The 16070-nt window shown below is 40.8% G+C and overlaps 2 protein-coding genes across 3 annotated transcripts; both read left to right on the top strand.

The window, feature by feature from the left end:
• Positions 1-1401: 1401 nt before the first annotated feature.
• On the top strand, positions 1402-5243 carry znf593 (zinc finger protein 593). Of its 2 annotated transcripts, none has more exons than XM_033642133.2 (4): positions 1402-1457; positions 1725-1932; positions 4692-4754; positions 4851-5243. In XM_033642133.2, exons 2-4 carry the CDS (start codon positions 1733-1735, stop codon positions 4975-4977), a joined length of 390 nt encoding a protein of 129 aa, XP_033498024.1. In that variant the 5' UTR covers positions 1402-1457; positions 1725-1732; the 3' UTR covers positions 4978-5243. The 2 variants fall into 2 exon arrangements, with proteins under 2 accessions (XP_033498024.1, XP_078031204.1); XM_078175078.1 differs by lacking the exon at positions 1402-1457 and adding an exon at positions 1488-1634.
• Positions 5244-7776: 2533 nt separating this feature from the next.
• Positions 7777-14529, top strand: selenon (selenoprotein N). The gene is made up of 12 exons (XM_033642677.2): positions 7777-8220; positions 8940-9057; positions 9159-9289; positions 9661-9873; positions 9964-10088; positions 10667-10804; positions 10891-10972; positions 11443-11631; positions 11725-11830; positions 12866-12978; positions 13084-13185; positions 14215-14529. The coding sequence occupies exons 1-12, from the start codon at positions 8032-8034 to the stop codon at positions 14380-14382; spliced, it is 1674 nt and encodes a 557-aa protein (XP_033498568.1). The 5' UTR covers positions 7777-8031; the 3' UTR covers positions 14383-14529.
• The last annotated feature ends 1541 nt before the right edge of the window (positions 14530-16070 follow it).

Below are 16070 nucleotides of genomic sequence, written 5' to 3'. Positions count from 1 at the left end.
TAATCTATTATTATTTCTGCTCAATACATTAATGACATTGGAAAGTTACGAAGAGTACAGGAAGGTAACATGTCAAGTAGCTTACCTGACAACTCCACTTACCTGCAGGAAGCAGAAATATAGTAGTTGCCCTCTTTGCGCTTTTATCGTTCACTTCTACAATAAATTAAAATACTTTTTGGCTTTTCTTTGTAGTAATCTTATATGTGTTTTATGTTGCGTGTTTTAGAGCTGTATATTTTTAGTCTGTGACTTATATTGCTGCCAGTCTTGGCCAGGACAGTCTTGAAAAAGACATTTCCAATCTCAAGAGGTTTTTCTGGTTAATTTAAAGTTAAATAAATAAATAATATAGTACAGGTATGAACTCCAGAATAAGGTCTTTGTCTCAGGACAACATGGTTTCTATTCCTGCATCAGTATTTTGATGGAGTAATATTGTTAGGGATGTTGACTGGAAGAGAGTTTGGACCTTACCACAAAAATTCCTTCTAATAAATGAGGTAGAAGAAGTTTAATTTAAATTGATCTATAGGTTATATCCAGTGAAACATTTCTTTAAAAAAATGAAAGATGTAAATGTGAATTGTACAATGTGAATTACATCCTGAAACTCGCTCCTGTTTATTTTGGTTTTGTAATTTTTGTATATGTGCTGTGAAAAAAATATTTCTAAATTTCTAGCTGACAACATTCTCTCAGATTTTTCTAGAGATATTGTATTTGTTTATCATTTTATAATTTTTATGCATTTTTCCTTATTAATCTAATATTACCTCTTGGCAAATTTCACATTCACAAATGTAAATGTACTAAAAAAAAAAAACCTCAATACTTTGTATTTATGAAGGAAATGGACCAAAAAAGAAATCTAAACGATAAATGTCTTCAAATATTTAAAATCTTTAAGTAAACTTTTTGCCACAAGTCACTTTTTTTTTTCCTTCAATCTTGCTTTTGTTGTCCTTTTCTGTTTGGTACTGTTTTCAGTTTCTCAATAATTCATTTGTTATGTTTATGATTCTGTTCACAGTCTGTTTCTGCTCAAATTGTATGGTAAAACTTTGAAATAAAGCTTAAAAAAAGAGAGCATAAAAATGACATTGCACTTAAACTTGTGCAATCCATTCTGAGCAAATGATTGTGGAATCAATTAAGATTTTAATACTTTTCCCCCTTAATATGTAATATGTGCTTAATCATGTATGGATGAGAGTTTAGTTCAGTAGATACATAAAAACTACAGACTTAAACATATGTTTATTTTAATCATTGCTGCTGTTTACAATTTATATTATCATGACTTTAATCTACAGCATGACATTATTTTTCTTTTCCATTTTAATTTCTCTTTCGATAAATAGTGGTGTTTGTCGCCCTCTACAGGTGAGTACATATATCTTTAACTTTTCTTGACCCGGAAGTAAAACTCATCCTTCTCAGCCACACGTGTAAAGGTAAGCAAAGCTAAAAATTGTTATGCGCAGGGTTTTTTAGACTACTGATTGTCTTAAGCTTTGGATAGATACAAATATTACCCCACAGGATGTGACTCTGTGTGGCTACGTAGCTGATTCGGTTTTAAAACTCAAACGCTGGCTGACATCTGGATTTTCTGCTAACTCGACAGTCAAGTGAGAAAGTGTTCAGCAGATTTTAGCCGTATACATCGTTGTTGACTCTTTGCTGTGTGTCCTGTCCCTGTTCCTGATCCCGTCCTGCAGGATCCAGCATGGGGAAGTCCAAACAAACAGGAAACCACAAGAGTGATAAGAAGAAGAACATCGCAAAGACATGGAAGACAAAGCGCAGGACTAAAGACCTGGACCAGATCCACTCGGACATGAAGCCTGACACAGCAGCCAAGCTTCTTCATCAGGAGGTGGACTATGATGTGACAGGATGTGCACAACACTACTGCTTACACTGCGCGTAAGTTCACCCCTGTGTGTCTGCATAGAGGGGTTGAATAAGGCTGCTTCCTTACTGACATGTTGCTTTTTTAATTCGTTAATCCAACAACTGAACTGATTGTTTTCTGTAAGAGGGGAAACAACAAATGATGAGGAGGATATGTCCTGCTAGTGGACATTTATAATCATCATTACACATTATAGATGAGCTGATCTGGTCAGATATTTTACTTAAAGGGGAACTATGACCATTGTCAAACCTCATACATGTTTGGTATAAGACAGTCCACACCTTTAACTAGACATCAGCAACTGTCTCCCAAATCCGAAAGGTAGAGTGCTAAATCTTAAATTTTTGATGTCATAGGCCAGGTAGGTCCAAAGTCCAGCCTGGGGGGGCAATTGTTTTAAACGATTTGGACCTTGTTTTCTAAAATATATGATATGTGGCCCAACATATAATATTTATATATCAAGCAGGATCATTTTGCATTTTTGTCCATTCTCCTTATGATGGCAGGACTATCATACAGTTTGTTGACATGCCCCAAGTAGAAACTACACAGGCAGAGCTAATGTGTTTCGTGGTTCAAATGGCAACAGCAAAGAAGCGTTAATTCGACTGCGAGGGCTGGTGCTTTCAGAAGCGGAGGAAAGTTAAATAACTTGTCACTGAAAGTTGTCTCATCTGTGTATGATTTTTTTTTAACCCATATGATGCGAGAAGCAGGTGGCCCCCCAGGTGTTGTCACATTAACTAATCTGGCCCCCATTCAAAAAAGTTTGTACACTCCTTTCATAGGGTGTAAAGTCTGGAGCTGCTCCGTAGACAGTTATGTGGGACAGATGTTCTAGATAGCACCCAGGGGAATGTTCTGAGTATATACGGGTACATTTTCTGTTTCACAGCACAGAACACTACAGCAGAATACATTTATTTGTATAGCACTTATCTAAACAGGGTTACAAAGTGCATGAAAACAAGACAACTATAACAATACAAAAAAACGTTGAGCTGAGAAAAATAGTGTGTACTGAGGCGAAAATGGAACAAAGGGAAATAAAACACAAAAATTACAAATCAGAAGTAAAAGTCAGGCATCACAAGGAAAATCTTTCTTTTGAAAATATGTTTCAAGTAATGATTTAAGAACAGGTAATGTGCTGGTCAGTCTGATCTCCTCGGGGCCTTGATGGCAAAAGCCTGGTCACCTTTAGTTACCAACCTCGATCGAAGGAGGAGTAGCGAGGGTAGGTTTGAAGATCTCAGGTTCATGACTTGGAGCATACGTAGTCAGAAGCTCAGCTATATAACTGGGGCTACACCATTAAAAGTTATTAAAAGATTTGGTACAATAAACAAAGTGTGGGTCCACAAGATCAGGCTCCCATCCATTGTCTGTGGAGCAGCTCCAGACTTTATACCCTATGACATCACACATTTGAGACTGACTCCTCTGGTGTCTGGCTTTGAGAGATTAACTCATGTTCACAAATATTGACTGAACTTTTGGCAATACCACAGTCTAAGTTTACTCTGTCAAAAGTAAAAGAGCTGCATTCAAACTCATTGGTAATAGTACATGAGTATTAGCATCAAAATATAGTTAGAGTACCAAAAGTAAAGGCGCTCTTTATACAGAATGTCCCATTTCAGAGTATTATCATTATATTACTGGATTTTTATCAATGATGCAGTAGCGTGAAAGCATTGCTGTTGTTGCAGATGGTAAAGGTGGGACTGAAGGGGTGTCGGTGGCTTAGTGGTAGAGCAGGCACCCCATGTACAAGGCTGTTGCGGCAGCGGCCCAGGTTTGAGTCCAGCCTGTGGCCCTTTGCTGCATGTCATCCCCCTCTCTCTCCCCCTTTCACACTTAGCTGTCCTGTCCATTAAAGGCAAAAATGCCCAAAAACATATTAAAAAAAAAAGGGGTGGGACTGAAATAATCCATACTAATACATTATAATTGATTAGTTGAAGTGATGTGGGTGACACAGTGATGCAGTGGTTAGCATTGTGGCCTCCCACAGTCCAAAGACATGCAGGTTAACTGGTGACTCTAAATTGTCCGTAGGTGTGAATGTGAGTGTGAATGGTTGTCTGTCTCTATGTGTCAGCCCTGTGATAGTCTGGTGACCTGTCCAGGGTGTACCCCGCCTCTTGGCCAATGTCAGCTGGGGTAGGATCCAGTCTCCCCATGACCCCCGAAATGATTGAATGAATGAATGAATGAATGAATGAATAAATGAATAATGTGAATCTGCCCGGTAACAAGTACCACAAGTTGTCAAATAAATGTAGTACAGCAAAACATGCAATATTTCCATCTGAAATGTAGTAGAGTAGAAGTATGAAATAGCACGAAGTGGAAATACCTCAAAATTGTACTCCAAGTGCATTAATTGAGTAAATGTATTTAGTTACATTCCACCTCTGTAACTGGCTGTGTAGTCGTGTGGAGTGTTCACCACTGTGCTTTTAGTGGAAAATGATTTAATACTAAGCAGTAGAGATATGGGACACACACTGGAATGTAGAAAATGTGTCATTCCACTGCATGGACTTTAACTTTTAATTTTGGACATTTTTCAAAATGTGTGATTGTTTCTGTGTGACTGGCTGTTTTGTTGTGTGTGTTTATCTCTGGTCTTATTTCTTCTGCTGTGCTCAAGTCTCTCTTGTAAAAGAGATCTTGAGATTACCTGATTAAATAAAGGTTACAATAAAACGAGATGTTGCAGTTAGCCTTTAACGCTGTGGCACTTCATGTCTTGCAGGAGATATTTCGTGGATATGAAAGCCTTGAAGGAGCACTTCAAAAGCAAAGTGCACAAAAAACGGTAAGGCATCACACCCAATTTCAGTCCTTTATAAATGTACAGTGGTTCAGTATTCCTGCAAGCTTCGGAGCTCACCTCTTTTCTTTCAACATCCAGGTTGAAACAGCTCAGAGAAGAGCCCTACACCCAGGCAGAGGCAGAGAGAGCAGCAGGTATGGGCTCCTACATCCCTCCAAAAATAGTTGAAGTGAAGACACAGACTGTGGAAGAGGACATGAACTGAGAGCAGCCCACACTAACCCATGGACTGATGCATTTACAAACTGGATAATGCTTCTATTATCCTTTACTGTCACAAATGTTGAGCACATTGTGAAACGCTTTTTTGTGGCACACTTCATTTGTCTGACCCTTTACTGGCTGGCTATCAGCAGAAAAAGGAAAGCTTTACCTTTACTGGGTAACATGATGCAACATGTACCTATGTAAATATTGAGTATGTGCAGAGCTGAGTGGAATGTTAATAAACTTTAACATGTTGTTGCTTTAGATTGCAGATTGCTGTCATTTGGGGCTACACAGTGTGCTTAAAGCAGCGTTTCCCAGCATGAGGGTTGTGGTGTTGTTTTTATGTTTTTAAATGAAATAATCTAAGAAAGAAGAAACACCTTTTGGTTGAACTGCACACATGGTCATAACTTGAAATGATGGGTTACACATAAATTAAAATTTCCATGGGTCACAGCAATCCAAAAAGGTTGGGGCCAACAGGGTTAAAGAGACTGCTTTAGTTGGACGCCCTGGATCCATGTTCCCAATGTAAGAAACATCCAATTTATGCAGATATTGATTCAGAGGTTTCTCTGGCATTAGTCTAACACCCATACCAGATCAGCAGGGAAGCTTCAATGCACATCAGCTCCCTTTGTTTCTTCCCATATCTCCTCTCTATGCAGAATAAAATGATTTTTAAAAAGTATGTATGAAATGAATTTATTGTTACTATATGATTATAACATGGCCCCATGTTGAAACACATAAATTCTAAAGGGTGGTCCAGAACAAACAAAGACCTTCGCTTCCTCTGGAGGACATGAAGCTACAAAAATGTAATAACAGTGAGCTTTGGCAGAGAAACCTGTAATTGAAGCTTGTTAGCAGACATTCCTGGGGAGAACAAGGCAGCACTGCCCCTTTAAGTGTGGCTACTGTGCCAACGCAGAACTTCCGCAAAGTTAGAGAGGCTGTAAATTAAACTTCCGGTTATCACTTTCAAAATAAAGCACTCGGCGATATCGTCATCTGTAGTCCATGATTGGGTTAGAGAGTATACCCTGAAAAGGGGAATGTCATTAGGTTATTTTTGCCTCTTAGCGGATTATCTACAAAGGTATCTCCATGACTGCGCAAATGTCTTCTGTATGTCTGGGTAGATGTGGAATAACTTTTGGTCTAACTTTTTGCCTGGGCCAAAAATAAATCCAATATTTCTACAAAGCAGACTAAGGGACTGTTCATTACTTATGAGGGGGTGCATGTCAAATAATTTTTAAGCATTGGGGAGAGACTTGTTTTTTTTATTTTGTCTTACAGGGTGGCATACAACTCCAAATGGTTTTATTTTGTATATATTTCAAATACCCCCTAAACCCTAAATCCCACTAGCCGGTTTGAAAGGAATCTTTTCTTTAGAAATTGCCGAAATCACACCATTTACCACAGCTAGAAACTGAAAAAAAAGTAAATTATCATTGAATTTTTTAAAATTTATGACCGTCCTTTGGTCCATTCTAGAGAGAATTTGCATTTTACCTCAGAAATTAGCTGTTTGGGTGATAACTCTGACCAAAGATACTCTATAACAGATAATACCACATTACAAGCTCAGCCAGTGGTACAAAAGCTCGGGGCGCCTGACCAAGGCAGCCCCCCCCCCCCCCCCCCCCCCCCGCGAAAAAGAGTGAAAAAATTGAATTTCCCCTCAGGGGGATTAATAATGTATATATATATATATATATACTAAAAAAAAATAATTAAAGGGTATTCACTTCCCGTCTCCTACATGGGCGTGATTGTCTCTCCGCTTTACCCCCACTTTGTGTGGAAGTGTAGTAAATTTAATGTAGATGGATGAAATCAGACTCAAAACAATACATCATTATATACAATACAAATTTAATGTTTGGTCCTTACTTTGCCAGTGGTTTGTATCTGCTAGCTTAATGTCTGATATCAACCAGGTGTCAGATCACGTCAGCTGTTGCCAGATCTTACAAAAGTATGTTGCTAAAACAGAGACATGTCTCTAACTAGTTAATTAGTTTTTTTTTTTTGCTTCATGTGCCATTGAGCAACTTTCATAGAAATGAAGAGGGACCAGCCGCCAATGACGTATCCATGTTTCTTTATACATCCTTGAAAGTGGATCTTTTCCATTTATCAACGATCTCTGTTCTGACTCCCTGCTTTTTGCTCATTGTGTTGGCTCCAATACTGCCTACATTTAGACTGAATATAAAAAATATAGTTATTTATGGTGGAGGGAGGGTTGTGCATTTCCCCCTAGTCACTCAGGGAGGCTCAAGGAAAAATATTTGTAATTTTGGGAGGTTCAACACACGAAAAATTTAATTATTTAATTAAGTTGCACTGTAGCAACCCCCTTCCTCTGACAAGTAAAGTACAGTCTCTTAATGTGGGTTCCTGCGAAGAAGAACTGAGGAACTGAGGAAGAGCGGAGGGACACAACTGTGTGGAAACTTTGATTTTGACTGTTAATGTCGCCCCGACAAAAGTTTTTTCCTTCCGCAAAGAAAGTAGACACAGGTGAAATCACACAAAATACATTTAAATATATAATAACCGGTGTATAACGGGTAAGACATTACATTTTGACTATTTCCCTATGATTTGTGCTGGAACCGTTATTAGACCGAATCACGTAGTAACGGACGGAGTGCTGAATCCGCACACAGCTAACGTTAGCTAACATTAAATGACGAGTGCTTTTACTTTGAGCCCCCAAACGCCCAATATCCGGTTTCAGTCTGGCTATTACTCGCTCACTTGACGCATTTTAACCACATCCATATGGTTCTCGATTAGGTGTGGGAAATAAGAAATCTGTGCTGCTAGCTAAAACATCCCACAGCTGTTGCCAGCGATCGTAACGGCCGGGAAAGACGCGCGGTCCCCGGCTACAGGAGAACCGAACCGTCGCTAGATTCTGAGCACTTTAAGGAGAAAGTTTACACTGAACGATTCCTGCTGGTTACCTTTTTCTGGACGCTATCGGACGAACATGTCCTAGTGTAAATAGCTGTGGTGGAGGTCGAGGATGGCCGCAGACGTGGATAAAACAACCCCTGAGGATAGGAGCGGAATTTCGCAGCAGAATGGGCACCGGGGTCCGAGCCGTGGATCCTGGATCTCCAGGGCGGTGTGGACTCTGCTTATAGTCGGTGCTGTCCCTCTTCTCGCCTTTGGGATCAAGTATTACCAAGATGCACAGCTCCTCAAACGTCATGTGAGATCCACATCTGTTTTAACCTTACTCATATTTCATAATTAAGCAGTGATCTTAACTTAGAGGTGATTTTAACTTGGGAACAACATGTGTTAGGTCAGAAAATTCCATTTATTTATTTTATCTGTGTTACTAGAAAGTTTGCACTGACCTTCTGCTTCATTTTATGACCTATGATTACTGTAGGCGCACTGTATTGTCATATTTCAACACTGTTCTCCCCACAAAGGCTGCTCAGAGTCATTGTCAGACGCCACACAACACCACATCTGCAGTTTTTCCACCCCATGGTGTTTTATTAGTGGGGCTGGATCTGTGTCACAGCTGGCAAAACTCAGCCTCCTGTGTAAATCCACTCATGTTTGGCAACACAGGGTCTCCAAGTTGTTCTTGTACTTCCCTCCCCCCCTGTCTCCCTCCATTGTACAGGCGCTAGTGGGCACGTCTGAGAGACACATGGTAGGAATCTGTGGGCTGATCTTTATCCAGACAGGACTGCAGAGGTTGAATGAATGCTGTGACACCAACAGAGATGAAATACTAATAGGCATATGAATGCATTTTATTGTAAGATGCATCTGCGGTATTAATTTAAGTCATTTTCCAGAGTGTTATGTGATGAGGGGGCTCACTGTCCTAGTTTTGATGCTGCATTCAAAACCCCTGAAGCATGTGAAATGACAATAAGGCTCAGTCTAACACATGCGCCTGTCCAATAGGAGGAGAGTGTCCGAACCCTGGGTGCCGAGGGGCTTTTTCTCTTCTCCTCCTTAGATGTCGACCATGACCTTTATCTCAGTCCGGAGGAGTTTAAACCAATTGTTGAGAAGCTCACAGGTACATCTTGTTATCTTTCTTGCTGAATGTGGCATTTCCTCCCTGGTCACACACACACCCTCACCTCACATCTGACTGTGACCCCTACGGCTTCCCTACAGGGATTACACCCCCTGTGGATTACGAGGAGGAGGTGGCTCATGACCCCAATGGCGAGGCTTTGACCTTGGAGGCCAAAATGCAGCCCCTGCAGCTCGACTCCATGACAAAAAGCAAGGATGGTTTCCTCGGGGTAAGGAAAGAGACCGAACTACTATTGATAGTAACCGCAGAAGAGCCTGTGTAAAGGATTTGAAATATATGCAAACATTCACTGTGATTTCTAAAAGATTTAAGTCATTACTTATATAAATATTCACTGCAGCAAGATGCTTGAGATAATTTGAATTCATGCTTTATTATTCACAAACTCTGCACTGAGCTGACTCAGACATTATTTCCATCTGAGTCAGTGCAGTTCATTCAGAATGTGTAAACAACCAATAATTGATTCAACAATGATTTAGCAGAGGATTGACTTGGTTCAGGCATTTTTAAAAGAAGCACATCCTCTCGATATGAAGACTATACTACAAGTAAGCTGATTTAATCTCTGGGTACCAGGTGTCTCACAGCTCTCTGAGTGGGCTACGCTCATGGAAGAGCCCAGCAGTGCCTTCTTCCTCCTTCTCTGCCAGCCAGTTCAGAGCCTTTTTGCCTCCCAAGAACAAAGTGGAAGTGGGAGACACGTGGTGGGTGATCCCTAGCGAGCTCAACATCTTCACTGGGTACCTGCCCAACAATCGTTACCACCCTCCGGCACCAAAGGGCAAAGAGGTACGCTAGAAAAAAACTCATCAATGATGCGTGTTAAGAGGCTTGTGATTATCAGACTGTTCATTGATTTCTGTTTTTATCCTGCTGCAGGTTCTCATCCACTCCTTGCTGAGCATGTTCCACCCGCGGCCCTTCATCAAATCACGTTTCGCTCCTCAGGGAGCTGTCGCCTGCATTCGTGCCAGCAATGACTTTTATTATGACATTGTGTTCAGGTGAGGAGCTGATCAGACAGAGACATTAAAGGAAGGCCACAGTGGTGCTCCTTCTTCTTCTTTTAGTCCATTAACCACAGAATTATGTATGCTTTACATTAGTGCTGCCTAATATCCAGAACATACTGTAAATTGTAATGCCCTCTCTGGCAGGCGGCCACTGGTTTCAATTTAAATTCAGCATTCAGAGCCCGAGTCCACTTCACTTTGTTGTCAGTGTTACATTATTATTGCAGGCTAATGCAGTTTAATACCTGTTTTAAACACTATCCGTCGTCGGAGTGGAAACACAAATTTAGGATTTCAGAGATGAGTTTGGAGATGTTTTCAAACAGTCCTCAATCACAGCCGCATTTCTATGTAACGGTAATGTAACATAAGCAAAGAGAAGGCTGTCTCAAGGTTAGAATAAATTGCTTTGAAAAATGGTCAGCAGTAATGTAAGGTATACAACATTTTTGATAAAGAGGCTTGTTTTTAGAAGGCTACACCAAACATTCCTGTCACTTATTGACAGAAGACATTTTTTACACGTCTTACGGTTCAAACTCAACTCCTTGTGCTTTTCACCTCTGCAGGATTCACGCAGAATTCCAGCTCAACGATGTCCCAGACTTTCCCTTCTGGTTCACCCCGGGGAAGTTCATCGGCAACATCATCATCTCTAAAGACGCATCTCATGTCCGACACTTTCACCTCTACGTCCCCAATGACAGGTAGATCCTTTAAACACACCGTCACCGTTGTGCTCCCATCATTATGTTGTAGTTCTAGTGTGATTATATGTCCTGTTGTGTGTCAGGTCTCTGAATGTGGACATGGAGTGGCTGTACGGGGCCAGTGAGAGCAGCAACATGGAGGTGGACATCGGATACCTGCCACAGGTACAGCTTTGACACTTCAGAAGGGACCTCTTTACTTATTTATATATTTCAGCACTTCCTGATTTAGTTTGAGGTCATTAAAGCAGTTTAAGGAAAAGTGGGTGTTATATGGGTGTCTTATTTCAGGATGTCTGTCTTTCTAAATGCTTCCTGTCACTGTTTTTGACTTACTGTTCTCACCACAGTGTGTCCTAAAGTTTGAGTGCTAGTAAGAGTATTAATTTTATATCCTTTTTCTTTTTGTTTTCAGTTATGAAACCTGTTAGGGAGCATCTATTGTAACTGCCATTTTCAATTTCTCTGTGTGTATTTCTCCTTGAAACTGATCAAATTTCACTGATGACTAGTTCACTTATTTAGATCACAAAATTACTCTCAAAGATTTTCCCCTGAAATAAATGTCACAGCTTAAGTATGTGACGTTTTTAAAAAAAATCATCTTGTATAAAAAGTTGTTAATGTGTCCACAGTTGGAGCTGCAGTCCAAGGGTCCGTCCACTCCATCCATCATCATGGATGTGGAAGGCAACGTCATCGACAGCCGAGATGGCGACGGCGAGCCGATCCATTTCGTCTTTGAGGACATCCACTGGACGTCAGAGATCAGCGAGCAAGAAGCCGCCCAACGCCTGGAGGTCACCCTCTACCCCTTCAAGAAGGTAACCATCCATGAAGCATTTTTTCAACACACTTTTGGCTCGAATGAAGTGGTTTCACAGCTGTTACATTGTTCTCATCGTTCTCTCTCCCAGGTGTCCTACCTGCCTTTTTCAGAAGCCTTTGAGCGAGCTGAAGCAGAGAACAAACTGGTGCATTCCATTCTGCTTTGGGGGGCGTTAGACGACCAGTCCTGCTGAGGTGAGATCATTAACATGTTGCTGGTTTCAGAGCAGTGTACACTGTCATTGAGATATGGGAAAAGATATAAAGGTGGAATATGTGATTCTGGAGAAAGATTGTTGTTATTTGAACTCAGCCTCCAAACAAATACACCCCTACTTGTCACTCCTGCCCTTCTCCTTACACATCCATGGCCTTTCCCCTGTCCTGTGACAGAGCCAGGGCTGTGTATGAACACCATTTATTTTTCAGTGCACACACAGAATGGACAGCTCGTGAACCCTGGAGAGATATTTGTTGAATCAGACTAAATGAAAGGCTAAATATGGGTTACATCCAAACAACATTGAAACAAATAGATCTGCACACAAACCTCCCATTACAAGGATTATAATGCTCTGTAACCTTTCAAGCAAATGGCTCTTCCTTGGACTTCTAATAAATGACAGACACAGAGAATTACATCCAAACAATGACATAAAAACAGGTTTATGAAAGACATCCAGAGTCTCAGGCTGAGCTTTCCCCATCTTGGAGCCTTTTGGGGAAAAACAGAGTTACTTTAGTCTTCAGTTAACAGAAAAAAAAACATCTTAATGTTACTTCTAAGCATCTCAAATCAATTCCATATCAGTTTTGTACGGGTGACGACGAGCTAAATCCTGGCTTATTATGTTTAGATTTGTGCAAAGACTTCAGAAGTGAGCAAAGATGCCTTAAAGCAAGACTATAAAACTTTTAAAAGAACATTCTGCCTTTTTCAAATAAAAAGATGAATTGATAAGCAATAAAACACACTTGTTTAGTTCAATACACTCAGCAGCTTCACGGCTGCACCCTTATTAGGTCTGGTATGACCCGTAGCCTGTGGTGGCTCATGTCAAAGGACTTCCAGTAAATATAGATTGCTGTATAGCGCACATTACTGACCCACTCTGCTGGCATTATGACTCCTCTCCACTTGTGCTGCTGTTACATTAGTTCAGAGTTTTAGCAAAAATGTATGTTTCTGAACTTGATCAATATCTCTGTCTCCCCTTCATGCTTCTGTAGGTTCGGGGCGAACTCTCCGGGAGACAGTCCTGGAAAGTTCGCCCGTCCTGGCTCTGCTCAACCAGAGCTTCATCAGCAGCTGGTCTCTGGTCAGAGAGCTGGAGAACATGCAGGTGAGCAGTCAGGGCAGTGCTACACCCCAAGAAACTCAATCAGTAATCATAAAAAATGTGCTTTATGCTCCGTTTACGTTTATAAATCTTCTTCTTCTTAAACAGGCTGATGAGCAGAACCCTGTGTTGAGTGAAAAGGCCCGATTACACCTGGAGAAGTACAGCTTCCCTGTGGAGATGATGGTGGCACTGCCCAATGGAACTATTGTAAATATTCAACTCTTTCATCAGCCTGCACTTTATGGAATATTCAGGACTCAGTTATAAACACATAATGACTCCTGTTGATATCAGTATTAAAGGGGCAGTTTACCCTCAAATCAAAGATACATATTTGTGTTGGAGATCATTCTTTAGAGATGTCTGTCTTCTCTAAAATACAATGAAGCTAGATAGCACTCTGCTTGTGGTGCTCAACGCATCTAAAAATACATTTTTGAAACTTAACAGTGTTGTCTCTTTTCAGAAATACCAAACCGGTTACTCAAGAAATTCCAGATATCATGTTGTGAGCAGTTTGGTGTAGGAACCATTTGCTTTCTACCAGTCTACACCCACCAGCTGTATCACCACGCAGAAGGAAGCATGCATCTACTCATGGATGAGAGGCTCATGACAGCGCATGATGTAAACCTTAACATCTGCTGAGCTCAAATATTAGCAAGCTCAGTGGTGCTAGGTGAGCTAGCAGTAGACGCACGCTTCCTTCTGCGCAGCGATACAGTTGGCAGGTGTAGTTCGGTAGAAAGAAATAGTTCCTACATGAAACTGCTCACAACAAGGGGTGTGGATTATCTTGAGTAACCTGGTCATGATTTCTGTAAGGAGACATTGCTGTTGAGTTTTTCAAATGCCCTTTTGTGGGCACTTTAAGCACGGGAGGTGGTGTACACCTCTTTCAGGTCTTATTTTGTGTGTACGCAAAGTTCATAAATGAGACCCCAAGTCAGGTGTCAGCTAGTTCCATTTTATTAGAGAGAAGGCAGACATCTCTAAGACAGATATCTCCAACACTCTGCAACTCACACCAAAACAATCTAGATTGTTAAATAGTACCACAAGTAAGAGGTTGTCCCAAGTAGTCGTCCCACTCTCATAGCATGATATTTATTGGTGTTCATAGTCTTTCATTAAAAGAAGGAATGGCTTTTGGTTGATAGTTACATTTCCAAATCAACATCAGTATGGAAAAATTTCAGACTAAAAGCCTCATCTCCCTCATGTGTATGGCTTTAGGTCCACCACATCAACGCCAACTTCTTCCTGGACCAGACGTCCATGAAACCAGAGGAGGAAGGAGCGACGTTCAGCTTCTCCGGTGGGTTCGAGGACCCCTCCACATCCACTTACATCAACTTCCTCAAGGAGGGGTTGGAAAAAGCCAAGGAGTACCTAGCACAGTAATTAGTGTGTTTGTGCGATAGAGCCTGAGAGACTAAACACGAGGAAGTGATCATCATTCCTCTGGGTAATGATCCAAGATAAGGAAAAAAAAACCTCCAGCAATTATGTAGAGAAGATTCCTCATCAGTGTTGGCAGCTGAAAAACTTCTTTTTCCCTCTTTCTTACTATTTATTTGGGCATCTCTCCTGGTTAGAAAGTTTTATATACAGTATTTGTATTGTGACAAACAGTACAGGGAAATATTGCTTCTCAAACCTAATGTTACTGTTATATAGCATATTTTAATGAGATGCAAAGCGGCAACAGATACGTAAACACATTAGGATCTGCTCTCTCTCTGCTTGTCGCTGCTGTCATAACACAACGACCATACAACAACCTATACTTCTTTTATATTGTGGTGTCGCATGTGCAATATTAAATGACTGAGTGTGTTTTCCTGCTGCTGAGCGTACCCAGAGACAGGGCCCGTGCAGCTGTTGCCTTCAGCTGTGTTTCAGCAGTTTGTGAAGTCGTCGCCTGAAAGCTCTCTCCGGGCTGGGCAGCGCCTGATGTTATTGCTGAGGCTGCTGGAGGGAACACCCGTCTCTGACTCAGGGGACAAAGGCAGCAGGAAAAATCAAACTGGGCCGTGGCACATAAAATATTAATACAGCTGTTTTCTTGTACTTCTGAGTTTGCAACCAAATGTTGAATATTTTGCAGATGCTGGTTTTTTTGTTTCTGAGGAAGATGTGACCACACCAAAGAACATTGTTTTTAATACGTACAGGAGCTGGTTTGCAGCTAGAGGAGCTGTTGATGTTCATATTTATGTAACTCAATGGAACCAAATGGTCATATGCTTGATTCTTGAACTGAGCGGCACATGATACCGTGTCCTGTTGTTTTCCTCTTTTAGGCTCCAGGCTAAAGAATGTATTTGTTTGTGTCTTGAGGGGAAATCCTTGATATTTTAAGAGAAAAATGACAATCTGGACCTACTATTAGCTTATTTTCTTCAATATCTTCTAAAATCCTTGTCTCGTATGTTTTTACCGTAAAACAGAAGAACACAGGGATCAAGAAAACTAATGTCAAGCATTAACAGTGTAATCTGACAAATGAGAATAACATTAAAGGAGCTGTATACGACAGTCAGAGAGAATCTGTATGTAAGAGTCTCAATCAGGTTGTCTGCACACCTCTCGTAACATGGAGGTGGCTGAGCTGGCTAGCAGCTAACGGTGCTAAAAGCGCAAGCAGTGCTAACGATGGCAACAGTGCTGACAGAGCTAACATTGAGGCGAAAATGTATTTCCTAGGATAGAGAAAGCATAACCCGTCCTACTCTGCTTTAAAGCATGGATTTTCATTTGAGAAATTTGCACAGAAATTTATAAAAACTGATTTTGAGGGTTCTTATGAACGCTTGCACACCCTTGCGTAACATTTGTGCAGAGGAAAAATATTCGAACGGCCCTTGATTTCAGCCGATTTCGGAGGAAATACATGTTTGACCAATGAAAACCTTAGTTCCAACTGATGTCATACCTCCAGGTTGTAGCTAACTTGTTCACTTTGGTTTCTGCTTCAGCTGTGATATGACGAAGATGCTAACGTAGCTGATATACATTTGTTAACATATGTTGGTCACGGTCTCAAACAGAAGAACATGGCTAATTATTATGAAGAGTAATTTCATCGG

Source organism: Epinephelus lanceolatus, chromosome 15, assembly GCF_041903045.1.
Source record: "Epinephelus lanceolatus isolate andai-2023 chromosome 15, ASM4190304v1, whole genome shotgun sequence".
Classification (NCBI taxonomy): domain Eukaryota; kingdom Metazoa; phylum Chordata; class Actinopteri; order Perciformes; family Serranidae; genus Epinephelus; species Epinephelus lanceolatus.
The sequence above is the reverse complement of the archived record's forward strand: the minus strand, read 5'-3'. Positions and strand labels throughout refer to the sequence as shown.